This window comes from Dysidea avara, chromosome 1, assembly GCF_963678975.1.
Source record: "Dysidea avara chromosome 1, odDysAvar1.4, whole genome shotgun sequence".
In the NCBI taxonomy this organism is placed as follows: Eukaryota; Metazoa; Porifera; class Demospongiae; order Dictyoceratida; family Dysideidae; genus Dysidea; species Dysidea avara.
The window spans coordinates 36,660,396-36,688,303 of NC_089272.1; the positions used below are offsets into that span (position 1 = coordinate 36,660,396).

Sequence of the window (27,908 nt, forward strand, 5' to 3'; positions counted from 1 at the left end):
TGCTGGCACAACACACTAGCATATTATGCTTTTATTACACTAGCATATTTGATGCAGGCTTAAAATTATGTTACTTGGGTACAGTGTTTTAACTTATAAGTTGTGATCATGGGAAATGGAAAAGTTGCAAGAAAAAGTAGCATGATACTGTAGTTAGAAAAATCCTGCCTACACACTCCGAATAGGTTGAATAAGCAGAAATATTTTCTTTTGATAGAACATAGTTAGGAACCTGCCAATGTATTATGCTGGCAACTTCTGAAGACTATGAAGAGCCTAAACATCAACTAGCATAATTCATAATTATGATGTACTGTACGTATATACATGCTCAGTCAGTAACTCTAATAGATCAGTTGGAAATCACCACAAGCTGTAAATTTACCCTTTAAAAAACATTACACTATAATTTTATATAAACAGAATTAATCTAAGAGCATAACAGGTTGAATTTTTTAGTAGTGCAGCAAAGCAGGTAAAAATAAATGCATAATAGGTTAGTGCTGAAAACATAGGTTAGAAGGTGTAATGAAGTTATAACCACTTGGAGTGAATGACAATTACAGAACTTACAAAGGCCGAATAATACCTGCAGTTTGATTGTTCCAATAAAAACTATATACCACTGCTGTACATCTACAAGTGATGTGACTGACATTCACATCTACTCCTTTTCCTTCCTCCATGTACAGTATATTGGCACAATATATTTATTATGTGAGTATAATTTGTTGAGTGACATATCCATCACACCAACAGATGTTTACGAGGCTTTGTCTGCTTTAAATCCAAACAAGGCAATGGGTCCCGATGGAATCAGTCCCAAGGTGTTAAAATACTGTGCTAATATCCTTACCATTCCTATAAGATATCTTTTTTCTCTAACTCTTATTAAGAGCTATTTGCCTATTGAGTGGCATACTCACTTCCAGTTTCAAAACTGGTGATCACACTCACACTATATCGCCCCACTTCTTTACTATGGATTATCACCAAGGTGATTGAGAAAATGATTTTCAAGGAGACTATATATTCAGTTTGTATCAAACTCATTTATTCCACATCAGTTTAGATTTCTACTTGATCACTCCACCATGCAACAGTTGTTGTGATTCATTAATGAGCTTCTTGATGCCAAAGAAAATAGCAAGTATTTTTAAAAAAGCCTTTGAGAGTGTCTCACTGTAAGTTATTGCTCAAGCTATGATCATGTGGAATTGGAAAATTGTTTAATTGGTTTAAGGCTTACTTAGCCAACCGACACCAATACGTTCATCTAAACAACAGCTGCTCGGAGTCTCTTCCGGTTCTATCTGGTGTCCCAAAGGGCAGTATTCTCGGACCTTTCATTTTTGTCCTTTTCATCAACGATCTTCCCAACCGCCTAATGTCCTCTCTGCCATTTGTTTTTGCAGATGACGTCAAGTGTCTTAAACACACAATCAGTTCAGACATATCTGAAATATATCTCAAGTTTAAGCAACGCTTTTCATTGGAGGACTAAAAACAAAGATCTTTTTTTAACTTTGCGAAGTTTGTCCACATTCAATTTTGGTCCAGAAACACACCTGATGCCTTCAACACCTACACAATGGATATCAAACCCATTGCTACTGCTGAGTGTGTTAAAGATCTCGGAGTGCTAGTGACACAGAATCTATTCTGGGACATAGTCATTATAAATTAATATCAGGTAAACCATACAAGATGTTGGGTCTCATATAAAGAAGTTTCTCAGTTAGTTTCCCAATTTCAGCTGGAAAAAATTTATACATTAGTCTTGTGAGAGAGATCTCAGCTTTTATAGTGTTCCCAAATTTGGAGACCCTCATTAATTAAACACATAAACATCCTTGAAAGAATGCAGATGAGAGCAACTAAATTATTCTCAACAACTTTTATTCAACATGCAAGTCTCACTTGGTGACCCTTAAGATGCTATCTTTGATGTAATATAATAAATAAAATCAATGATGTTTCATTTTCATCAAGTCATGCAAGTCACCAACATCACATTTCAATATTAAAAACTATTTACAGTTTTGCTCTTCCAACACTAGATTTGGTTCATCCACAAAGTTGGTTCACCACAAGTGTTCCACAAACTTAACTCGATACTTCTGTTTTCACTATATACCCCACCTGTGGAACTTTCTACCTACAGTGGATTTAACTGCCCAAACAGAATCTATTGTTAAACACAAGTTATACATCTGTGGAATCACTTCCTACAAGAGTTCGACAACAATGTACATACCTTCCACTACCTCTGTCCCTGTAGCTGCTGTGCAAGAATGACAAAATCTCCACTTTACGACAAACTAACATAACATTTACCCCCTCCCACCTTTTCATTTCAGTTTTTAAACTAATTATTTAATTAATTAAATTTAATATTATGCTAGTCTATTTTAGCCCTTGGCAGGACTTACCATTGACTTTCAGTACTTACGTACTGTAAAACATTAATAAATAAATAAATAATTCTAGAATAGTACAAATAATACTGTGCTAAATTAGCACATACATTTTCATATCTGTATACTAAACACAAGAAAATTAATTACAATATATCATGTGGATTAAGTTAAAAAAATATTTGAAGTTTTGAATTACGAAGATATATACTGTATTCAAGTAATGTAAGTACGTAGCTAACAGCAAAATATATATGAGTCTCCAGGCAATGTGCAGCCACCAACATAACCATTTACAGAACCATAGAACATGTTGGCAAGAAAAAAAAACACTTTTGCAAAAATATTTAAAATAAACTTATATAATCTACAATGTTAAGTGCAGTACCTATTAATTTGTGATCCATTCTGTATTGTCTCTCACCTGAAAATTTCATCTAGCTGGTAGAAATACTGGCAGAGGCAGCATCATCCAAGCATTCTTGATGAAACACTTTAATAAATTATATGCATACAATTAATAATTCTTGACAGTAGATACATACTAGTGACGCAGCAGGCCAGCACTCATTTCAAATTTTGCTATGTACATACACACATGTATTACATGAAAATAAGGACTCAACTAGGACACAACCTCCAGCATGTACAGTATAAAGCTAACATCTTTATAATGATATGGTATGGAGTGTAACTGTGATCTCTTTCTCTTAGATCCTCAGAATTAGATGACACAGGATAGTGGATGGGTTTGCCATAATTATGTAAAAAGTTATAACAGTGGATCAGAGGTGCAAGCAGCATGTCACACATACATATTAAGTGTTGCTGTAGTGTAAATTCACAATGTTGTACAAACGTGTGTACATGATAGTAGGGACAATAATAGTACAGGTGCAGTGTGCTGGTTTCCTTGGAAACATAACAGACTACTAGCATAGCACCTAGTCATGCATGCATTGTGGTTCTCTCTAATTATTATAGTCTGAGTGTTGGACTTACAGCCCAGCCACCCTGGTTAAGTGGCAGGTAGATGGTGACCCCTAATCTTAGCTCTGGGTTCCTTAAATCTTCAGGCTATCTATCATCAGTGGGTCATCATATCACAATTAGAGCCATCAGTCTTTTCTCAATGGCCACAGGGAAAAGATGGGATTTTGAGATAATCGACAAAATCTGACTAATGGTTAAGTTCTCTCAATGATTGATAATGGTTGATGAAGCACTAATAATGCCATAGGAGTAATATTCTGGCTTAAATATACATTTAAAATAATGGTGCCAAAAAACACAACCACCTCTGTGAAGCAAAAATACAGGACAATATCATGTGAGCTAGATTATTAAAAGAGGTACTTTAAAATGTACTGAGTATTGAATGGTATTTGGGACCAAATACACTGACATGTATGAAACTTTGTCATGACATAGAATTGAATTGAATGAGTTACAAATGTATATGCTCTATTAGAGCCTGAAATAAGGAAATTCCATTGCATAATAATCTTATCTAATCCAAAACAGCCAAGCTGTAAAAAAAGAGTGCGGCCCTGAGAAAGGCTATGGTGAAAAAAGATGTGAAATCCAAGGTGGCGGCCAAGAAATGGCTGTGATGGTAGGTTAATGGTAAAAATTTTAATAACGACAATTCAAGTGAATTTTGTGCCAAGACCAAGCGGCACCAAATTCACTGAATTGTTGTTATTAAAATTTTTACCATTAACCTACCATCACAACCATTTCTTGGCCACCACCTTGGATTTCACATCTTTTTTCACCATAGCCTTTCTCAGGGCCGCACTCTTTTTTTACAGCTTGGCTGTTTTGGATTAGATTTCACTTCTTTTTGTATTTGTATACCCCAAAGCCAGCCTATGGCCGGCTTTAGGGCTTTTTAACCTGTCATTTTTTTCTTTACTACAGGAAGAAGAAAAGATGAAGCAGGGTAGTTTCTTTGTAGCTGACCTCTCTGCAAGGTGATCCTTCTAGCTGATCCCTCTACTGGATGACTTGTTTGTAGCTGAACTCTCTACAGGGTGATTTGTTTGTAGCTGAACTCTCTACAAGGTAACTTCTTCTAGCTGATCTTTCTACAGGGTGATTTGTTTGTAGCTGAATTCTCTACAGGGCGATTTGTTTGCAGCTAAACTGCTAAACTCTCTACGGGTGGCTTGTTTCTAGCTGATCTCTATACAGGGTGACTTGTTTGTAGCTGAACTCTCTACAAGGTGATTTGTTTGTAGCTGAACTCTCTACAAGGTAACTTCTTCTAGCTGATCTTTCTACAGGGTGATTTGTTTGTAGCTGAATTCTCTACAGGGCGATTTGTTTGCAGCTAAACTGCTGAACTCTCTACAATGTAACTTCTTCTAGCTAAACTCTCTACGGGTGGCTTGTTTCTAGCTGATCTCTCTACAGGGTGACTTGTTTGTAGCTGAACTCTCTACAAGGTGATTTGTTTGTAGCTGAACTCTCTACAAGGTAACTTCTTCTAGCTGATCTTTCTACAGGGTGATTTGTTTGTAGCTGAATTCTCTACAGGGCGATTTGTTTGCAGCTAAACTCTCTATATGGTAGTTTCTTTGTAGCTGAACTCTCTACAGGGTGATTTGTTTGTAGCTGAATTCTCTACAGGGCGATTTGTTTGCAGCTAAACTCTCTACATGGTAGTTTCTTTGTAGCTGAACTCTCTACAATGTAACTTCTTCTAGCTGAACTCTCTACAGGATGACTTGTTTCTAGCTGATCTTTCTACAGGGTGACTTGTTTGTAGCTGAACTCTCTACAGGGTGATTTGTTTGTAGCTGAACTCTCAACAAGGTAACTTCTTCTAGCTGATCTTTCTACAGGGTGATTTGTTTGTAGCTGAATTCTCTACAGGGCAATTTGTTTGCAGCTGAACTCTCTACATGGTAGTTTCTTTGTAGCCGAACTCTCTACAGTGTAACTTATTCTAGCTGAACTCTCTACGGGTGGCTTGTTTCTAGTTGATCTCACTCTCTACAGGGTGATTTGTTTGTAGCTGAATTCTCTACAGGGCGATTTGTTTGCAGCTGAACTCTCTACATGGTAGTTTCTTTGTAGCTGAACTCTCTACAATTTAACTTCTTCTAGCTGAACTCTCTATGGGTGGCTTGTTTCTAGCTGATCTCTCCACAGGGTGACTTGTTTCTAGCTGATCTTTCTACAGGGTGATTTGTTTGTAGCTGAACTCTCTACAAGGTAACTTCTTCTAGCTGACCTTTCTACAGGGTGATTTGTTTGTAGCTGAATTCTCTACATGGTAGTTTCTTTGTAGCTGAACTCTCTACAATGTAACTTCTTCTAGCTGAACTCTCTACAGGATGACTTGTTTCTAGCTGATCTCTCTACAGGGTGACTTGTTTGTAGCTGAACTCTCTACAGGGCGATTTGTTTGTAGCTGAACTCTCTACAAGGTAACTTCTTCTAGCTGAACTCTCTACAGGATGACTTGTTTCTAGCTGATCTCTCTACAGGGTGACTTGTTTGTAGCTGAACTCTCTACAGGGTGATTTGTTTGTAGCTGAACTCTCTACAAGGTAACTTCTTCTAGCTGAACTCTCTACAGGGTGACTTGTTTGTAGCTGAACTCTCTACAGGGTGATTTGTTTGTAGCTGAACTCTCTACAAGGTAACTTCTTTTAGCTGAACTCTCTACATGGTGACTTGTTTGTAGCTGAACTCTCTACAATGTAACTTCTTCTAGCTGAACTCTCTACGGGTGGCTTGTTTCTAGCTGATCTCTCTACAGGGTGACTTGTTTGTAGCTGAACTCTCTACAGGGTGATTTGTTTGTAGCTGAACTCTCTACAAGGTAACTTCTTCTAGCTGACCTTTCTACAGGGTGATTTGTTTGTAGCTGAATTCTCTACATGGTAGTTTCTTTGTAGCTGAACTCTCTACAATGTAACTTCTTCTAGCTGAACTCTCTACAGGATGACTTGTTTCTAGCTGATCTCTCTACAGGGTGATTTGTTTGTAGCTAAACTCTCTATATACAAGGTAACTTCTTCTAGCTGAACTCTCAAAGGGTGGCTTGTTCTTGCTGATCTCTCTACAGGGTGACTTGTTTCTAGCTGAACTCTCTACAGGGTGATTTATATGTAGCTGAACTCTCTACAAGGTAACTTCTTCTAGCTGACCTTTCTACAGGGTAATTTGTTTGTAGCTGAATTCTCTACATGGCAATTTGTTTGCAGCTGAACTCTCTATATGGTAGTTTCTTTGTAGCTGAACTCTCTACAGGGTGATTTGTTTGTAGCTGAACTCTCTACAAGGTAACGTCTTATAGCTGATCTTTTTACAGGGTAATTTGTTTGTAGCTGAATTCTCTACAGGGCGATTTGTTTGCAGCTGAACTCTCTACATGGTAGTTTCTGTGTAGCTGAATTCTCTACAATGTAACTTCTTCTAGCTGAACTCTCTACAGGATGACTTGTTTCTAGCTGATCTCTCTACAGGGTGACTTGTTTGTAGCTGAACTCTCTACAGGGTGATTTGTTTGTAGCTGAACTCTCTACAAGGTAACTTCTTCTAGCTGATCTTTCTACAAGGTGATTTGTTTGTAGCTGAATTCTCTACAGGCGATTTGTTTGCAGCTGAACTCTCTACATGGTAGTTTCTTTGTAGCCGAACTCTCTACAGTGTAACTTATTCTAGCTGAACTCTCTACGGGTGGCTTGTTTCTAGCTGATCTCTCTACAGAGTGTCTTGTTTCTAGCTGAACTCTCTACAGGGTGATTTGTTTGTAGCTGAACTCTCTACATGGTAACTTCTTCTAGCTGATCTTTTTACAGGGTAATTTGTTTGTAGCTGAATTATTTACAGGGCGATTTGTTTGCAGCTGAACTCTCTACATGGTAGTTTCTTTGTAGCTGAACTCTCTTCAATGTAACTTCTTCTAGCTGAACTCTCTACATGGTGACTTGTTTGTAGCTGAACTCTCTACAGGGTGATTTGTTTGTAGCTGATCTCTCTAAAGGGTGATTTGTTTGCAGCTGAACTCTCTACATGGTAGTTTCTTTGTAGCTAAACTCTCTACAAGGTAACTTCTTCTAGCTGAACTCTCAAAGGGTGGCTTGTTCTTGCTGATCTCTCTACAGGGTGACTTGTTTCTAGCTGAACTCTCTACAAGGTGATTTATATGTAGCTGAACTCTCTACAGTGTAACTTCTTCTAGCTGAACTCTCTACAGGTGGCTTGTTTCTAGCTGATCTCTCTACAGAGTGTCTTGTTTCTAGCTGAACTCTCTACAGGGTGATTTGTTTGTAGCTGAACTCTCTACAAGGTAACTTCTTCTAGCTGATCTTTTTACAGGGTAATTTGTTTGTAGCTGAATTATTTACAGGGCGATTTGTTTGCAGCTGAACTCTCTACATGGTAGTTTCTTTGTAGCTGAACTCTCTACAATGTAACTTCTTCTAGCTGAACTCTCTACATGGTGACTTGTTTGTAGCTGAACTCTCTACAGGGTGATTTGTTTGTAGCTGATCTCTCTACAAGGTAACTTCTTCTAGCTGATCTACTTTTCTACAGGGTGATTTGTTTGTAGCTGAATTCTCTACATGGCGATTTGTTTGCAGCTGAACTCTCTATATGGTAGTTTCTTTGTAGCTGAAGTCTCTACAGGGTGATTTGTTTGTAGCTGAACTCTCTACAAGGTAACTTCTTCTAGCTGATCTTTCTACAGGGTGATTTGTTTGTAGCTGAATTCTCTACAGGGCGATTTATTTGCAGCTGAACTCTCTACATGGTAGTTTCTTTGTAGCTGAACTCTGTACAACGTAACTTCTTCTAGCTGAACTCTCTACAGGATGACTTGTTTCTAGCTGATCTCTCTACAGGGTGACTTGTTTGTAGCTGAACTTTCTACAGGGTGATTTGTTTGTAGCTGAACTGTCTACAAGGTAACTTCTTCTAGCTGATCTTTCTACAGGGTGATTTGTTTGTAGTTGAATTCTCTACAGGTGATTTGTTTGCAGCTGAACTCTCTTACATGGTGGTTTCTTTGTAGCTGAACTCTCTACAAAGTGACTTCTTCTAGTTGATCTATCTACAGGATGACTTGTTTCTAACTGAACTCTCTACAGTGTGATCTGTTAATAGCGGAACTTTCTACTGGGTGATTTGTTTGCAGCTAAACTCTTTGCATGATTGTTTCTTTGTAACTGAACTCTCTACAAGGTGACTTCTTCTAGCTGATCTCTCTACAGGATGACTTGTTTCTAACTGAACTCTCTACAGTGTGATCTGTTCATAGCGGAACTTTTTACTGGGTGATTTGTTTGTAGCTAAACTCTTTGCATGATTGTTTCTTTGTAACTGAACTCTCTACAAGGTAACTTCTTCTAGCTGATCTCTCTACAGGGCAATTTGTTTGTAGCTGAATTCTCTACAGGGTGATTTATTTGAGCTGAACTCTCTACATGATGGCTTATTTGTAGCTGAACTCTCTATTAGGTACCTTCTTCTAGCTGATCTGACTACAGGGTGACTTGTTTGTAGCTGCATTCCCTACAGAATAACTTACAATGTAATATAACTGAGTAAATTATAAATGCAGCTGAATGCTTTATTAGGGTGACTGTTCTATTAGAGTATCTCGATCTTGCATTTGCTGCACCTAGTTGCCTTTCGAATCATAACTCAGTGATTTGTAATCCGATTCTTCTGTACTACTGCAAGGACTTTCTATGATGATTACTCCAGCTACATACTGATTTTCAGCTCGTTGCTCTAAGCGGTTTGCCTGGTAGATACGAAAACTAATAGTTTTTTTATCATAAAAATCGATCGCGTAATTTTGACACAGGTTGGGTTTCGTGTCATATCTCCGTGGTCTTTATCCCGATTCCTTTCAAACCACAAAACGGCACTCCTACGATGGTTGCTCCATCTATATATCAATTTTCAACTGATTCTTCCAAGGTCTTTACCCTGTAGGCGTGACAGACCTTCGACCTTATTTTACGCAAATAATCGGTCATAACTCCGTGAATGTTCATCGGATTCCTACCAAAGTTGGTACGGAGATCCGCCTTAATGAGCCCTTTAAGTGTGCCAAATTGCAGCCAAATCCGAGCACGCATTCGTGTTTTATGGCGAATTTTGCGAAGTGTGCGAAATGAAGAAGATGAAGAAGAAGAAAAAAACGAAGAAATTAAAACGAAATTTTGTTCGCTCGTATCTCGGAAGTAACTGGAGCGATTTTCTTCAAAATTTGGTATGTAGACTACCCTAACTGGGCGGCACGTCTCCAGCAAATTTGGTTCCAATCGGATAAGGGATCACAGAGCCACATAGGTGTGAAAATTGCGTTTTCTTTCTTCCTGTTAATATACTCACGGTGTGGCGCGCCGGCTTCTTGGGCCGCACGACACACTATCGTGTGTCTTGATCCCTTCTATGGTTTACACTTTAAATCCAATTGTGAATTAATGAATTAATAGTTAGCTAGTCTAATGCATGATAGGTAGTGTATAGATACTTATATGTGAACAGTTTATATAGATAGTTACTAGTGTACGGTACAGTATATGTCATACATTGTTTCTATAAAATTTAGATAAAAGTGTTAGTAGTAATCTAGAACGAAACACATCCAAATTCTCCAATTGGAAACTGAATAAGGGTTCCGAATCATTCTTAGTTACATTTATGCTCTCCTTACCCATTTTAAAAATGTGACCGGGCCTGCGATAATAGGGCATGTCACGCATGTGGGCACATGATTTTTGCCTACTTTTTCAAAAGTTCATCACTCATAACTTTTTGTACCATTATGATAATATTATGGCAATGCTATTTTCAGAATATAGTATGCATTTAATTGGCTTTATGATGCAATTTACAGAATACAAATATTCTGTTCCAGGACTGAGATATGACCTGTAAAGTGACAGGGTGTAGTTTGTTCCCACATGCCCTGTTTTCGCAGGCTCGGTCACAAATACTTTAGACCATCGACTGCTCTATTAGAGTAGCTCAATTTTCCAGAAATATTTTTTCCTTGTAGTTACAATACACTCCTGCTTGCTCTTTATCCACTTCTTAATAATTAAGTTTCTTGTTAGCTGCTTTGTACTGTTGTTGTTTCCTGTATATATTTGCATGCAACTAAACTTTGATAGTTCGGTGTGCCTATAGCTACTGCAAATTTCAGAGATTTCATGAAATTTCTTACTGTAAGACAAATACAACACTAATATATACATAAATGCATCAAACATGTATATATAAGTTAAAAAGCATGTTAAGTAATACCAAATCACACACTATTAAATATGTTGCCTGAATAAGTAGTTGTTCCAACAAAATTATCATTAATATAATTATACCCAAATAAAATCTTGTTTGAATATTATAGTAATTCCCATGTTGTATACAGTTAGTCAAATAACATGTCCAAATAAGGGTACACTTCATCCAAACTCTTGCAGCCTTTAAGACTCGTGTGCTTGTTTTCAGGTTTCTGAAGTCTTCTTAAATTTATGATTGCATCATCATTAACATAATATGGAGATTGGTTCCCTTCTCTTTTGTCTCTGCCCATGTTACAAAGGTCTGTGTAAAACATGAATGTGCCTGAGATAAATGAACAAAACTTTTAACAAGTAACTAATGTTCTAAAGTAATATATATTTTCGAAGAATATTTTCTTATTAAAATCTTCTAAACTCTTTACATTCTTCTAACCTTCTAGACTGCCATGCCTAGTTCTCATTTTCTGAAAGTTAATAATCTTCTTTTTACTGACATAATCTGGTTCCACGTGTTCTTGACATTGTATTGGAATTGCCTCCAGTACATAAGGATAATCATAATCTCCATCATCTGAGTAAATATTAAAAATGCAAACAATAATAGGAAACAGTGTAAGCCAAAATAATTTTATCTATATTGACCATTTAAAGTGTGGGATAAGTTTATAATGTTGCTATTTCTTCAATACACAAAGAAATTTCCATCAAAGTATGTCTCCTGTAACCAACGAAAGCCTTGAGCAAATAATCTAGTAAAGGCTCTTACAGTATCAATATAGTGAGTTCTATTTATTCAGCCATTTCAGGTGATTGCTCAGTGGCGGATACAGCCCCCCCCCCCCCCCCCCCCCCCATTCCTTTCAACAAAAATTGGCGTAAAGGATAGACATATTCTAATAGAGCAGTCAATCACTCTAATAAAGCAGTCACAGTGTTCATGAGACAGTGTAGCTTAACTATAAAGCTATAAATAAGGATCTCTATTATACTTATAGTATATACATTTGGTAAAGGACAGCCATTATTGCTGTGACCCTTTTTTTTTTTTTGCTCTTCAACGTTTCAGCAAAGTGCATCCCACTTTCCAACCTCTGGATCCACCCCTGTTGCTGTAGTATCATTGATACCTTTGTAGCTAGTCATTCATAACATTAATAAATATGCAAACCTTCATGTGTATCTATTCGTACATATCCATTTTCACCAGAATTTCGTTTACATTCATCACCTGTAAAATAAGCATAACAGTCTGTTTACTAAGATTAAAGGAGAAAATCAGAAAACTGTCACTGCATGCAAAATACTAATATTCACAGTCAAGTTGCAGCCATGTGGCATATTAGCAAGTAAAGATGGATAAAACCAAGATGGTAAGCACTTTTCAGTTTATTGATCAGCAAAAAAAACAGCCAAACTACACTGTACTGAAAGTGTTGGCACAAATACTGCAGTATATATAACCAAACAAAGCAGTGATTAATCTATATCTAAAATATAATTATACAGATATTTTAAATAAAATTTCTGTGTCACTGTTTCTTTGCTGAGATAAAAGTAACTAGCACTACAATAAAGATCTATACTATTGGATCTTACCATAATTATGAAAGGAAACTGTGGTCATAAAAATTTTACTGTTAATGAAATATTTGGAGAATTACTGTAGGAAGTGTATTGGCAGTCATGTAGTGGCATTTGTTGTACCTAACTGGACTAATCATTGATAGCAACAAACTTTATTGTAGCTGACTTGCTTTAGTATCCATGATAACATTACATCATGTACTACAATAAAGGTACTAGGCCACTATTTTTCATTTGTATAGAGCACTATGTATGTAACATACTGATTGGCATGGCAACACTCTAGATGGTGTGCACCTGGCAGATTTGAGCAGTGTACACCCTCAGGATGTAATTGACAAAATATATACTTACTGTACTAAAGATGCTGTTATGTGTATATACATATACACAGATATAGCATATACTGTAGTTTCCCAGCTAGCTACACATACCACCCTTCCACCACACCAAGCTCTATTATTACCTACTTTAGTGCTAATGCTAACCTCACAACATTTTCCACAAAGTCAAGAAGTGCACATAGCAACATAAACAGTTACACACTCATGCAAATGTCTACAGGATACAATTTCAGTACAGCGGGCAATTGAGGAAATCATTAGGTCAGCAAAAGATAGGGTAGATAAACATCACAATTAAGCACAATTGCATGGGAAATTTAATGGTGGAGCAAGTAATCCTTACAACAAGTCAAACCAAATACACAGTGAATTTGTTGGTTTTTATTTAATGCTGAAGTATGTAATCCTTATAATAAATCAAACCAGATACATGGTGAATTTGTTGGTTTTTGTACATGTAAAAATACCAAACTGGTATAGGAATTATACAATGATCAATTTGATGTCACAACATTTAGTTTAAATATTTCACAAGCAGTGGTTCATATTCCCACCAAGCATGTCAACTTTGATATCATACGTTATAACAAAATAGGTTGGTTCATATGTTTTGCACCCACACTAAGTATGTAGGATTCCCAAAACTGCTTGACTGAGCAAGCCTAACTGCTTGTAAGATACTTTTTTAGGTGGTGGAAGAAAAAAATCAAAAAACTGTCACTGCAAGCAAAATATTCACTGTGCCAGAATAAAAATTTAATAATTATGACATATACGCGTATCTAAACAACATACATACCATAAGTACTTTTCTTGCATATACGAACAAATTCTATAGGACAGCTAGTTGCAGTACATAATGGTTTTCGTAATAAACTATATGGTGAGCGTGGAACTGGTTCTGGTGGTCTGCTGCTCATGATTGATGTCCTTTGACAGCTAGTAGCTCTGATAGAAACAGTTGGTGAGTGTGGCTCCTCACTGCTAGACTGTCTAGATAAATGATAATATACAAGGAAAGTTCCTCTGTATTATTCAGTATATGGAGGCAGTTTAAGCATTCTACATAATTATATATATATATACACAAAACAGTGAGGCTGTAAAACAAAAGTGTGCAGCCCCCAAAATAGGCCAGAGTGAAAAATCAAATGTGGTAGCCAAGAAATGGCTGTGATGGTAGGTGAATTGCATAAATTTTAATAGCAACAAATTAGGTGAATTTGTGCAGGTTTCACCAGGATTTGACATCTAAATTGTCGTTGTTAAATTGCTGCCATCATGCACAGCCATTTCTTGGCTACCATCTTGGATTTCACAACTATGTCCACCCCAGCTTGTTCAGGGAGTCACCACTTTTTTCCTGAGCATATCGCTGTGATGACTGTTCAGTATCAAAAATAATATATTTCATTCATTATTTTAAGTATACAACTAAACGAAATGGTGCAAAAAGTATTCATTGAGCCCCCCACAGGGTGACTTCTAATGTAGCTGAACTCTCTACAAGGAGACTAGTTATGTAGCTGAACTCTCTATAGGGTTACTATATAAATGTGTACTGTTACAGTAGCTGGATGAATTGCAACATAGTTGAACTCTCTACAGGTTGACTTGTAGCATAGCTGAACTCTCTACAAGGTGACTAATTATTTTGTAGCTCAACTCTCTACAGTTGTAGCTGACCTCTCTACAGGGAGGATTTTGGTAGCTAAAATCTCTAGAGTGACTTATTACAGACCCTCTACAGGCTGACTTGTATTAAGACACACGGTAGTGTGTCGTGTAGCCCAAGAAGCCACACCATGGGCATACTAACAGGAAGAAAGAAAACACAATTTTCACACCTTTGTAGCTCCGTGATCCCTTATCCAATTGAAACTAAAGTTGCTACAGATGTGCTGACTAGGTAGGGGAGTCTATATTCCAAATTTGAAAAAATCACTCCAGCCATTTCCAAGATACGAGCAGCCAAAGTTTGGGTTTTTTTTCTTAGTTTTTTTCTTCTTCTACATCTTTTCGCACACTTCGTAAAATCCGCCATAAAACACGAATGCGTGCTCCAATCAGGCTGAAATTTGGCACACGTAAAGGGTGAATCTCAGTACCAAGTTTGGTAGGAATCCGATGAACATTCACGGAGTTATGACCGATTATTTGCGGTAAATAAGGTCGAAGGTCTGTCACGCCCACAGGCACAGGGCAAACCACTTGAAGGCATGAGCTGAAAATTGCCATGTAAAAGGAATAACTATCGTAGGAGTGCATTTTTGTGGTTTAAAGGAATCCAGTTAAAGGCCATCGAGATATGACACAAAACCCAACCTATGTCACAATTACGCGATCGATTTTTATGAATAAAAAACTATTACTAGTTTTCACGCCTACCAGGTAAACCGCTTAGAGCAATGAGCTGAAAATCGGTGTGTAGCTGGAATGATTATCATAGAAAGTCATTGCAGTAGTACAGAAGAATCGAATTACAAACCACTGAGTTACGATTCCAAAGCCAACTACGTGTAGCATATGCGAGATCGAGATACTCTAATAGAACAGTCACCCTAATAGAGCATTCAGCTACGTTACTCCATTATAGAATTATATTACATTGCAAGTCATTCTGCAGGGAGTTCAGCTACAAACAGTTAATCTTTTAGAAACTTCAGCTATAAACAAGTCACCCTGTAGATAGTTCAGCTACAACAAGTCACTCTGTAGAGAATTCAGCTACAAAAAAGTCACTGCGTAGAGAGTTCAGCTACAAAAAAGCTACCCAGTAGAGAGTTCATCTAAATCAGCTATACAAACAAGTTACTTTATACAATGTTCAGCTACAAGTAAGTCACTCTGTAGAGAGTTCAGCTACAAATAAGTCACTCTCAGTGGCGGATCTAGGATTTATAAAAGGGGGGGGGGCTAACTCAAGGTACTAATCTCTTGGGTAGAGATGTGCGAAGCACACTTTCCAGCATGTGAAGCATGGGGGGTCTGAGGGCATGTCCCCCAGGAAAATTTTGAAAAATAGATGCTAAAATACTGCAATTTGTAGACATTTCCACATAAAATTCATAATATTGTCTGCCTGTAGATATTTTATATACTGCCTTTAGATTATAGGTATGGCTCTCTGCAAAAGTATTTTGCTAATGGAAAAGTTTGGGTAGGTGCAGACAACCAAGTACATGATGCACCCTTCTCACAATTGCACAACACTGAATAAGTGCATGTTAAAATAATAATGTTGAAAGTGGAAAATTTTGAAATTTGAACAATACAAGATTGAATCTGAGAGCATTTTCAATAGAAATTGTGTACCTGAAGTAAGTATTGCCATACATATAAACTACAAAAGTAGATGAATGAAGTACTTTAAACAGACCAATGCACTTTATTGTATGTATAGGTGCAGGCAGATTTGGAAAAATTCCATAACAGAACCAACTACATGTTTCCAGTGAATGTTCTATTAGAGTAGTTAGCTGACTGCTCTATTAGAGTATCTCGATCTTGTACACCTCCAATGTTGATCCGGGTCCTTGATGCATAAATTTTAGCATAAATCTACTGATGATACCTTGAAAAGATGTTTATAAGGTGGTTTTATGAGTATTTGTATTATTAGTGATCATATAATTATGCTAAGACAAAATTTCATTATAATACTCAGCATATTGATCAAGTAAAGCCTAAATATGAAGGGGGAGGGGGGCTTCAACCCCCAAAGTCCTCTCCTCCCCCCCCCCCCCCCCCCCAATCCACCCCTGACTCTGTAGTACAAACAAGTCGCCATGTAGCTGGAGAGTTCAGCAACCAATCAAAAAACCACTCTGTAAAGAATTCAGCTATACAAACATGTTATAACTCTATAGAGAAAGTTATAACTCTATAGAGAAATCAGCTAGAAACAAGTCATCCAGTAGAGAGATCAGCTACAAGACATCACCTTATAGAGAGTTCAGTTACAAAGAAACCACCATGTCGAGAGTTCAGCTGCAAACAAATCACCCTGTAGAGAGTTCAGCTACAGTATGAACAGATCTCCCTGTAGAGAGTTCAGCTAGAAAAAGTCATCCTGTAGAGAGATCAGCTAGAAGGATCACCTTGTAGAGAGTTCAACTACAAACAAATCACCCTGCAGATAGTTCAGCTACAAAACAAGTCACCCTGTAGAGAGATCAGCTAGAAGAAGTTACCTTTAGAGAGTTCAGCTACAAAAAAACCACCATGTAGAGAGTTCAGCTGCAAACAAATTATATGTAGAGAGTTCAGCCGGAAACAAGTTCACCCTGTAGAGAGATCAGCTAGAAACAATGTCACCCTGTACAGAGATCAGCTACAAGAAACCATCCTGTAGAGAGTTCAATTACAAACAGATAACCCTATAGAGAGTTCAGCTAGAAACAAGTCACCGTGTAGAGAGATCAGCTAGAAACGAGTAATCCAGAGATCAGTTAGAAACAAGTCATCCTGTAGAGAGATCAGCTAGAAACAAGTCATCCTGTAGAGAGATCAGCTAAAAAGAAACCATCCTGTAGAGGGTTCAGCTACAATCAAGTTACACTATAGAGAGATCAGCTAGAAACAAATCATCTTGTAGAGAGTTCAGTTGCAAGCAAATCACCCTGTAGAGAGTTCAGCCACCCTGTAGAGAGTTCAGCTAGAACAAGTCACCTTTTAGAGAGTTCATCTGCAAAGAAACCACCATGTAGAGAGTTCAGCAAACAAATCACCCTGTAGAGAGATCAGCTAGAAACAAATCATCTTGTAGAGAGATCAGCTATAAATGTGACCGAATTTTGGAAAATCACCCTTATGGGCACATTTGACACATTAAATATTTAGTTCTGAAACACAGCATTATAAGTTAAATTCCTACCCAATTAAGGGAAGAATAAATCATAGATACCCTGAACTACAAGAAAATTTTTAGAAATATTTGAAAAGTGCTTTCTGCTGTTAACAGCACCATGCTAGTTTCAAAAATTCTAATTATTTCAGGTGTGACCATAAGGATGATTTTCCAAAATTTTGTCACAAATAAGTCACCCTGAAAAGAGTTCAGCTACTAACAATGAGAGTTTCAGCTACAGTTCAGTTATGTAAGAAGTCACCTTATTAACTACGGTATGTGATAATCATCATTCAATGTTAAATATACAAATATTTCATCAGACAAAAGCTATACACACAATTACTTCCTTTGTTCCACAATTCCTGCAGTAAAGAAAAAAAAACAAGTTAAAAGGAAGCAGCAAAGCCATATGGCCAGCTTTGTGGCTTGCAATACAAAAAGAAGTGATATCTGAACCAAAACAACCAAGCTGTAAAAAAAAGAGTGCCGCCCCCAAAAAGGCCAAGGTGAAAATAAAAGGGGAAATCCAAGGTGGCGGCCAAGAAATGGCTGTGATGGTAGCTTAATGGCAAAAATTTTAATTACTACAATTCAAGTGAATTTGGTGCTGAATCCTAGTGGAGGAGGCAACGCAAATTCACCTGAATTGTCGTAATTAAAATTTTTGCTTACATCACAGCCATTTCTTGGCCGCCATCTTGGATTTCACATCTTTTTTTCACCTTGGCCTTTTTGGGGGCCGCACTCTTTTTTTACAGCTTGGCTGTTTTGGTTCAAATATAATACCTTCATCTCATTATGGTGTAGGGGAGGTAATTTTCCCTTTGGACAAGGCTACACATAATCAACAGAAAAATAGGCCCCACAAGCATAAACTATCAGTGTAAAGAGGGATGATCATCTATAATGTGAAGCCAAGGATTTCTGAAAACTGGACTTATTTAAAGTAAATCTGTGTATATTAAAAGGTAGTGTAGTAAGCTACATGTAATTTGAAGCCCCTTAATAGTTGACAAGTCTATTGTACACTGTGGGTTCGATGTAGCTCAGAGAGCTATTAGGTTTTGCACAAGGAAGACTTATTGGGCTGTTGAAAAGAAAGAGCCTCAAGGAAACTCTGCATGTACAGTATACATAAAAAAAGAAAGAGCTCACACACACACTCATGCGCACACGCACATACACACACTCATGCACACGCGCACGCATGCACGCACATGCCACGCACACGTGTACGCATGCACGCACATGCCACGCACACACGTACGCATGCACGCACATGCCACGCACACGCGTACGCATGCACGCACACGCGCACCATGCACGCACACACACACACTTAAGCACACACACACATGCACACACACACGCACGCGCACACACACACACAAAGTCAACTTCCTCTTAATGGGTAAAGTCACTGACCTTGATACTGAATGCATCTGTGATTGCCTTTCCAGACCATTTCTAGTGCTTAATGTTGAAGTAGAGATCTGGAAATCATGATCTATATACAATTCCAAGTAGCCATCTTCTTTAGAATTACTATAATCAAACATGGCTTTATATTTTCTGATCACAGCTGGGCTCCCATGGTATGGTAGGCTAAATGCCTTACCTACATGTAGATGCATTTTATAGATTGCAAAAAATATAATAATGTATACATGATAATCTACACTAAATGGGTAGTGTATGCATTCACAAGCAAATACCAAATTACCACATTAATTTTGGTGAACCAAATTACTTACTGTACATTTTGTGACAGTTTTAGTTTTCCCAATTATGCAGCATTGAGATATGCTTTACACGAGGATGCCAGGAATTTTTGAGAAACTGCATACTAACCGATATATCAAGAGTATACTGGCTATAGGGATGCGGCAATTATGCCAGCATAATTTTGGGAATAATAGGTATATGTGGGAATTGGGAATTATGCTAACATTTTGAGGTGATTATAAAGCTTTAACAGTTAGAAAATCTGCAGATTGCACAATTCCGTTAGAAAAGATTGAGATACTCTAATAGAGCAGTCAGAAAACAGTCACTAAATCAAGACACACGGTAGTGTGTGGTGCGGCCCAAGAAGCCGGCACGCAACACCCATGAGTATATTGACAGGAAGAAAGAAAACGCAATTTTCACACCTCCGTAGCTCTGTGCTGCCTTGATGAAACAAGACGATTTTTGCTGTGTACACTCCTTCCAACTTCAGTACTTCACATTCCAAATTTGAGCAAAACCGCTTCAAGCATTCCAGAGATACGCGACTTAAAAAATCGGCTTAGTTTCTTCTTTTTTTTTTCTTCTTATTTTTCTTCCTCTTTTTGCACACTTACAAAAACTGCTATAAAACGCGAACGCCATATCCGATTGCCTTGAAAGTTTGCACACAGAAGGGGGGTATAAAGATGCATCTCGGTACCAACTTTGGTAGGATTATGATAAACAGGCAAAGCGTTATGAGCGATTATTCACGAAAAATAACACCAATATGTTGTCAAACCTACAGGGTAAACCGCGTATGGGAAGAAGCTGAAAATCGGTGGATGAATAGGTTAACTATTGAACCTCAAATCTTTTGCGGTTTGATAGAAATCGAGCTAAAAACCAGGAAGATAGAACGAAAAAACCAACAGTATGTAACAATTATGCAATCGAGATTAACTAATAAAAAAACGACTACTTTCCACGCCCACCAGAAAAATCGCTTGGGGTAATGCTTTGAAATTCGCTGTACAGACGGAGTAATCATCTTAGAAAGGCTCTTCAATGGTGTAGAAGAATCAGACTTAAAGCCACGGAGTTATAACACGAAATCCAACTTGGTGCAGCAAGTGCGAGATCGAGATACTCTAATAGAGCAGTCATCCTAATAGAGCAGTCACCCTGAAGAGAATTCAAGAGATCAGCTAGAAACAAGTAACCTGTATAGAAATCAGCTACAAACAAGTCACCCTGTAGAGAGATCAGCTACAAATAAGGCCCCTATTTGGTGATTATTAGTTTCTCATCCACCGCCCGCATCCTTCTTAAGCTACCGCATGGTAAGCCATTATTTACTCTGCGCATGCTCAGAAGAACACGTGATACCAAACTGTTATAATTTTTGTTAATGAACGCTACAATGCGCTATATATCACCAGGAGAACTGTTGTTTTCCTTGGCAAATTGCTGCAGTGCCAGTTGCAATCGTGCTCTATCGACTTCATCAAAGCAGGCTTTCAGTTGACTGTCGAAAAATAGTTGGCGATCACGAAAATTAGAATCAGCTGGTGAAGGAAATGTTTGTAGTAAGAAAGAAAGACAATTTGGACAAGGTCTGTACATCAGTGTGTTAATATTATAAAATAATGGCATAATGGTAATACCCTCCCGCCCGCATCATAATAATTAGAAAGGCTGGATGAGAAACTAATAATCACCGAATAGGGGCCTAATTCACCCTGTAGAGAGATCAGCTAGAAGATGTTACCTTGTAGAGAGTTCAGCTACAAACAAATCACCCTGTAGAGAGATCAGCTAGAAGATGTTACCTTGTAGAGAGTTCAGCTACAAAGAAACCACCATGTAGAGAGTTCAGCTGCAAAGAAATCACCCTGTAGAAAATTCTGCCACAAACAAATTGCCCTGTAGAAAGATCAGTTAGAAGAAGTTACCTTGTAGATAGTTCAGCTACAAAGAAACCATTCTGTAAAGAGCTCAGTTGCAAACAAATCACCTGTACAGAATTCAGCTACAAACAAATCACCCTGTAGAGAGATCAGCTAGAAGAAGTTACCTTGTAGATCGTTCAGCTACAAACAATTCACCCTGTAGAGAGAGAAGCTAGAAGAAGTCACCTTGTAGAGTGTTGAGTTACAAAGAAACCACCATGGAGAGTTCTGTAATAAATATATGTATTATATATATATAATTTGTACATTTACTGATAAAATCAGAAATATTTAAAGTACATCTGCTTCATCTTTTCTTCTTCCTGTGGTAAAGAAAAAAAGATATGTCTAAAAAGTCCCAAAGCTGGCAACCAGCTAAAGAATACAAGACCATTTGAAGCTTAAACATCAATGAAAATGGCCTGATACAGCAATTAACTGCATGGTATTATTAGCCAATTATGGTGGCATAATTTTGGGAATAATTATATAATGGGCAATTCTCAAAAGCATGGTAGGTGATTTTTTTGAGCACTGCTCAAAAGCATGATGCTCAATTTTTGCAGCATAATAGACTCATTCCTAACTGACTAACAACTGTATATTATACCTAAGAAAAGCTAATATACATCAAGACACACAATAGTGTGTCATGCGGCCAAGTACAGCCAGTGCAGGCAAGCGACAGAGAAGTGTTTATTTTACAGGAACCAATTAAAGAAAATGCCATTTTCATGCATCCATAGCTTGACAATGGCTGGACGAAAATTTTTGACTTGAAATGTAGCATATCTCTTTACAAGGTTACTTGTTTCTAGCTGATCTCTTTACAGGGTGACTTAATGTAGTTGAACCCTTTGCAAGATAACTTGCTTCTAGCTGATCTTTCTACTGAGAGAGTTTGTTTGTAGCTAAACTCTCCACAGGGTTGCTTATTTCTAGCTGAATCACTCTACAAAATGTAGCTAAATTCTCTATAGGGTGACTTGTTTCTAGCTGATCTCTCTACAGGTGACTTGCTTCCAGCTGAACTATATAGTCTACCTCCAGACATCACAGTATCAATTACAGGCAAGATCATGCCATATGTTCATACTGTTAGAATCATTTTGTAACACTGATACTTGCAAGTATTCCTTCATACCTTCTACATCAAGACAATGGAACTTGCTACCTTGTCATATTTTTGAGTCGAAGACACTTGACCAGTTCAAATCCACACTACATAATCATTACTTTGCAATTAATAGCTAAACTTTAATTGTGTATAACCTATTATTTGTGAAGTTTCACAGTATTGATAAATAAATAAAATAAATACCAAGGAACTCTCTCTACAGGGTGATTTGTTTCTAGCTGATCTCTCTAGGGTGAATTGTTTCTAGTTGATTTTGTTCTTGTTTCTTATATGCTTTAAATTTCATTGTGTAAATTTCACTGTCCAAGTTGGCCCCTCACTCTTTGGCCTGCTCCGCCCCCCCAAGTTATATTGTACATACCATACACACATTATATTAATCATGGCACTCACCATGTTTTACAGATTGACTGCCACTATTTAGAAGCCGTCTCCTGTGATTGATAACTCTTGCAATGTCTGTAGAGCAATCTGATGTCAGAAGTATGGCACCTTTACTGGAACAATAATATTATAACAAGAAATGGAATAGTCGATTATGTGATTATATTAATATAGTGTACAGAAGTTAAGCCTAGAGTGCAGTAATAGCCTTACCACATTAACAATAATTATACTGTTTATGATAAGACCAAAAGTGTACAGTATGTAACACACTTTGCATGTTATAGGGTAATGATATGCTACACAGCAAAGATTTAATGTGATGGAAGTAATTTCAGGTGGACCTTGTAATGAATGTTTAATTTAGTACAGTACAGAAAGTATACAATAGAGCATCGTATTATTGTTTTTAAAAGAATATCAGCGTAATATGTGTAGTTCAGTTTCTGGTTGCTTGTAGCTACATACTATAGGGTTGGGGATCAGGAAACAATGCCATAGTTGCTCTCATACAGTGGTGACACTAATTTCATAATATCGTAGGTGTATCTGTTCATTTGGTTACTCACTACAATAAATTTCCTGAAGATTCTTTGTTAACACTAAGAGGTTCTTAACACTGAAATTTCAGCTTATCACTGGCCATGATGCTTATAACATAAACAACACTGAAACAGTGCCTTTTCCTCTTTTCATAAGTCAAACTTTGAAGGTGTATATCTCAATGATGGACTCTACTCAAATATGGAATAGGAGGTGCCCTATCTCAAGAAAGCTCCCACAGCAACAATGGTTAATTCTGTTCTCACACTATCGAGCTACGAATGTGTGAAATTGGCATTCTCTTGTAAATACACTTGTCTGTTGCACGCCTGCACTGGCTATACTTGGCAGTGTGTGTCTTGATTGAGGTATAAGAATGCAGGGCCAATGAACAGAAAGTGAATGTACCATGAAATTTATTATTGCTTTTTTGATACGTACCATGTGATGTCTATAACAACAAAGTTGGAGTCAACAGAATTATTAGTACACTCCAGTGCAATTTTGACTCTCCAAATATCAGCAATGTTCACAGAAAAATTGGTAGAGATATTCCCACAGGCAGAATACAATGTAAGCTTTATGTCGTCAATCTTTGCTAGATATCTTCCCATTAAATTGTATCTTCTAGCAGTAGGATTGTCATGAACGCCCACTTGGAACTCATCTGCAAGAACACTACACTCACAGCTACACAGGTATAATTACTTCATATACAACTGACACAAATATCTCATATAGAAATAATCATGCATACATACATACATGCATTTGTACAAAATACACACAAGCAGACATACATGTGACTCCCTGTATAGGTAGCCCGAAGATCTCCTGTTGAAGAACAACAATCCAACGTTCCATTTCTTCAGTACTTTCTGCTAAAAACTGATGTTCACATTTTGTAAATATAATTTGAAATACTGGTCGTCCAGAAATGTTCTGTTCTTTGTCACATACTTCAAGGACATTATGCAGTGTAATGGATTGATCATGCTTCATAGCCTTATCATCAGCTTTTTCCTTTGGCTGAAAGAGTCTCAGTTCTCTTGGATTTTTGCTTGTTTCTCTGTGCAACTCCACCCAATACTTACAATTCTGCAGTACAAAACACTCATAAGTTACGTATTGTAAATGCTGCATTTCACTAGATACAAATAATTAGAGATAATAATTGTACCTAAAAGTATTTTCAAGGCCAGAGCCCTGGAATTTTGAGTGAATGGTCAGGTCATTCATGGACTACAGTGGAAGGAAGTCTTGGTCCTGCACAGATTTTATTGATCTGGTATGATAATTAAATCATAGATTAATATATGATACACATCTGTCTGCATGTGCAAAACACACACATGCAGATATGCAAGCATGCAAAGCTAGAATGTCTGCATATGGGGTATGTTCCCCAGGAACGTTTTTGAAATACAGATACTCTGAAATGGTTATTTCTATGTGCAATTCTCTTTCTACATTTTGTTAGTAAACATCAAGCAATAGTATTATATATTTTGGTAATTTAGTGCTACAGTACACTTTCCAAAAGTACAAGACAGTCACTATAGCCATAATAGCTTAGACCAAGTAGTGAAATTAGAACAGTGTCTAATATTCTAGTATTGTGATGACTGCTCTATTAGTTAAGAGTATCTCTGAACAAAATTCAAGTAGCTGGTTCTAGCCCTGAGTATTTTAGAATCATGCATTGAATATTGAACATACTTCAAATTTGAAGTTTCAGTGCTAAAATTCATGTACTTTAATTAGCAGGAATGGTACATATTAAAAAACCAATGCATTACATGTTAGTATAAGTCAAATAACCCAACACTGACTCATTTAAGCAACACAATTATTAATTTGATTAAGTAATTAATAATTTTATTGTCTACTGTATATACTCCATATGGAGGTTTCTGTACAGAAAAAATACAATAAAATGTGTTAGATGATTAATGTCACTATGTATATAATTAAACCAGTATCATAACGAGCAGTCTCAAAACAGTATCTAGTCAACTCAATACTACATGAGTCTGCTATTATAAACTGGCAATTTCCATAGTTGAAATTCAACATTATCTTGCAGACGTAGCTTTATCGATATCAAACAAATTTTACATTAAAAGTTTACAATCTGCTTAACTTGCGAATACTATACATGCATTAATGTTGGACACAGAAATTTTATGTTTACAGTGCCATGTAAACTATATACAGTAGCTACAACTAACAAGTTGTATGGCTATAACATGTATTAAAGTAGAATCAGAAGGTACCAACTACATAGGGTAAGAGAATAGTATCAGAATATTGGGGATAGTACCACAATTGGTATATCAGTATTATATTTATTAACATTATTGCTATTACCATGTATATAAAACATGCAGTTTTAACCACTTTAAACACTTTAACAGTAATTTTGGGAAATCAGATCAGCTTAATAGTTAGACTTTTATACAGTTTAGTCAGTGGTAGGCTTGCGCCAATTATGTGGGCATGATTTCAAGCATAATAGGTTAGTGAATTAAAGCACCAAGCATTAATCAGTCGTGACCCAAAGAAATTGTCTCCCTCACCAGCTATATGGAAAAATTGCACTGTAAAAAGAAACCATCGCCGAATTAGATGCCAAGATCCTACCTCTTATTCAAGATGAAACAGAGCTGAGTCAGATGTCATTGAGTCAGCAAAATTACAAACCACTCTTTATGAGCACATTGCACAAATGAAGTTTCTGTTAACAACAAGCAAACCAGCTGTCACTCCAACAGTTAAGGCAACAAATTCTGATTCAGTCATTACAACTACATATGTTGCTGGCGCTTCTGAATCTCTCTCAAAAGTGAGTTCTGCATAGCCCCAAAGTGACACACCTCCAATTGTACCCCTAGTAATGAGTCCAGTTGTGAGTGACACATTATCAGTAGTCAGTGACACAGCACACTCATGTTCAACACATCCAACTCTCAACCAGTTGCTACAGCACATGTCACTTCTTCTACCCATACTGTTTCCCCCAGCTACATAGTCAGCCGTCCGAGAAGTTCACCACACCAATATTTAATGGTGACCCTTTATCATGGTAGTCATTTTGGGATTGTTTTGATGCGGTAGTCCACTCCAACCCCATCTTAACTGGTGTTATGTGCAGCAATTGAGCTACCCAAGAATCCAACTGCAGGGAGACGCATCAACAGCAATTGCAGGCTTCCACTTACAAACACCAACTATGAACACTCTGTCACATCACTCCAAACTCGCTTTGGTCAGGCTTACAAGCTGGTGAATGCACATATGCAAGTTTTACTGGATGTGTCACATCCCATTAATTCCTTGGGAAGCCTTCAACAATTTTATGACACATTGAAGTCATATATACAGTTGTCATCACTAGGCAAGGACATAAGATTCCTATGGGGCATTACTCATGCCAACCATTCTTAGCACCTTTCTGCTGAAACCAAGAAGAATCTAGCAAGGAATCACCCAATAGCTGAATGGCCGAGAGATTGAAGAATTACAAGCTGCCATACAAGCTGAGATTCGTATTTTTAATCTATTCTCTGTCCATCTACTAGTTGGAAAGAAACTTGAAACATTGGTGAAAATAACACGGTTAGTATTGTGAAAGTTATGGCTATCACAATAATGGAGTAGCTAACTTTACCCATCCCACGTCATTAATTACTCTGGGTGGCTGATGGTGGGGCAAAGTAGTCTGATGCCAGGTGCCCTGGCTTGCCCAGGTTTGGCTATGCCACTGGTCTAGTTCATTATTTAGCTAGTTAGTTAGCTAGCTACAACTTAACGCCAAGCTTTGCATCATTTTCTTTTACAGTGGAGAAAGAGGCAAATTTCAAGCACATTGTTGTGGAGTGGTAATGGACACAGAACTATTTATAGATGCACCATATTAGGCCAATTTGAGTTATGGGTATCTAAGGGATTTTCCCTGAGGGTAACTAATAATAGGAGGCAATAAATAGAAGCAAGATCATGAACCACACCCATTTAGGCTACTCCAACTAGCTCATTTACTACCATCTCAACAAGCAAGCACAGGACTAAATCCCTTCCTATGGGAAACAGTATAAGTGCCTACTAAAAACTGCCATCGCTACCATTGCCACATCTACTCACCAAACAACTTTTTTTGGTCTCACCTTACCAAACCAGAGACATGTAGTGCCTCATTGCCATAAGTCTGAGTCAGCCTAACCCCCCCTAATATCAACTACTTCCTCTGCCCCTGACTGTGAGTTCCAAATGTTGATAGGAAGACGTGGTCTGTTTTGTAACGCTGAAGGCACATTTCATCTGCCAGTGATTGAGATATGAAGGAGCATTGTGAGCCTTCATCAAACAGAATGTGGGCAAAAAAAGGTCACAATCAGCTGACAATAGCTACCCACCCCACCAGCTACACATTTATAGCTGATAAACTACATAAAAATCCTTACATAGCTCGCTACACACTGCTCTAATACTGTGACTATTTTATTAGAGTGACTGCTCTATTAGAGTATCTCAATCTTTATCACTGTATTCAACCCCACTCCAAGAAGGATAATTTCGGTGTGATAGGGGAGGCTTCAGCCCCCTACCCCCCCTTTCTGCCACCTATGCTCACAGTGCTTCCATCTGCACTCTGAATGTGGCAAAGATTCATTTACTCACCAATTCAGGGGAACACCTACCA

General features: G+C 37.5%; 2 protein-coding genes across 4 annotated transcripts in view; one reads left to right on the forward strand and one right to left on the reverse strand.

Annotated features, from left to right (window-relative positions):
• The window catches only part of LOC136263621 (uncharacterized), a gene marked incomplete in the record, with an annotated part of 463,802 nt that overhangs the window by 138,822 nt on the left and 297,072 nt on the right, over nt 1–27,908 (forward strand).
• Nucleotides 10,600–27,908, reverse strand: part of LOC136263498 (uncharacterized) — a 28,539-nt gene continuing 11,230 nt past the window's right edge. For 2 of the 3 annotated variants that reach the window (XM_066058052.1, XM_066058073.1), the window contains exons 2-9: nt 24,007–24,304; nt 23,648–23,873; nt 22,673–22,776; nt 18,905–19,097; nt 13,427–13,620; nt 11,868–11,927; nt 11,133–11,270; nt 10,600–11,000 (exon numbers count right to left, since the gene is read on the reverse strand). In XM_066058052.1, the coding sequence (XP_065914124.1) occupies nt 10,825–11,000; nt 11,133–11,270; nt 11,868–11,927; nt 13,427–13,620; nt 18,905–19,097; nt 22,673–22,776; nt 23,648–23,873; nt 24,007–24,304 (1,389 nt within the window). In that variant the 3' untranslated portion in view covers nt 10,600–10,824. Of the gene's footprint in view, nt 11,001–11,132; nt 11,271–11,867; nt 11,928–13,426; nt 13,621–18,904; nt 19,098–22,672; nt 22,777–23,647; nt 23,874–24,006; nt 24,305–24,386; nt 25,075–27,908 lie in introns of those variants that run through there. The other variant, XM_066058063.1, reaches the window with a different exon arrangement.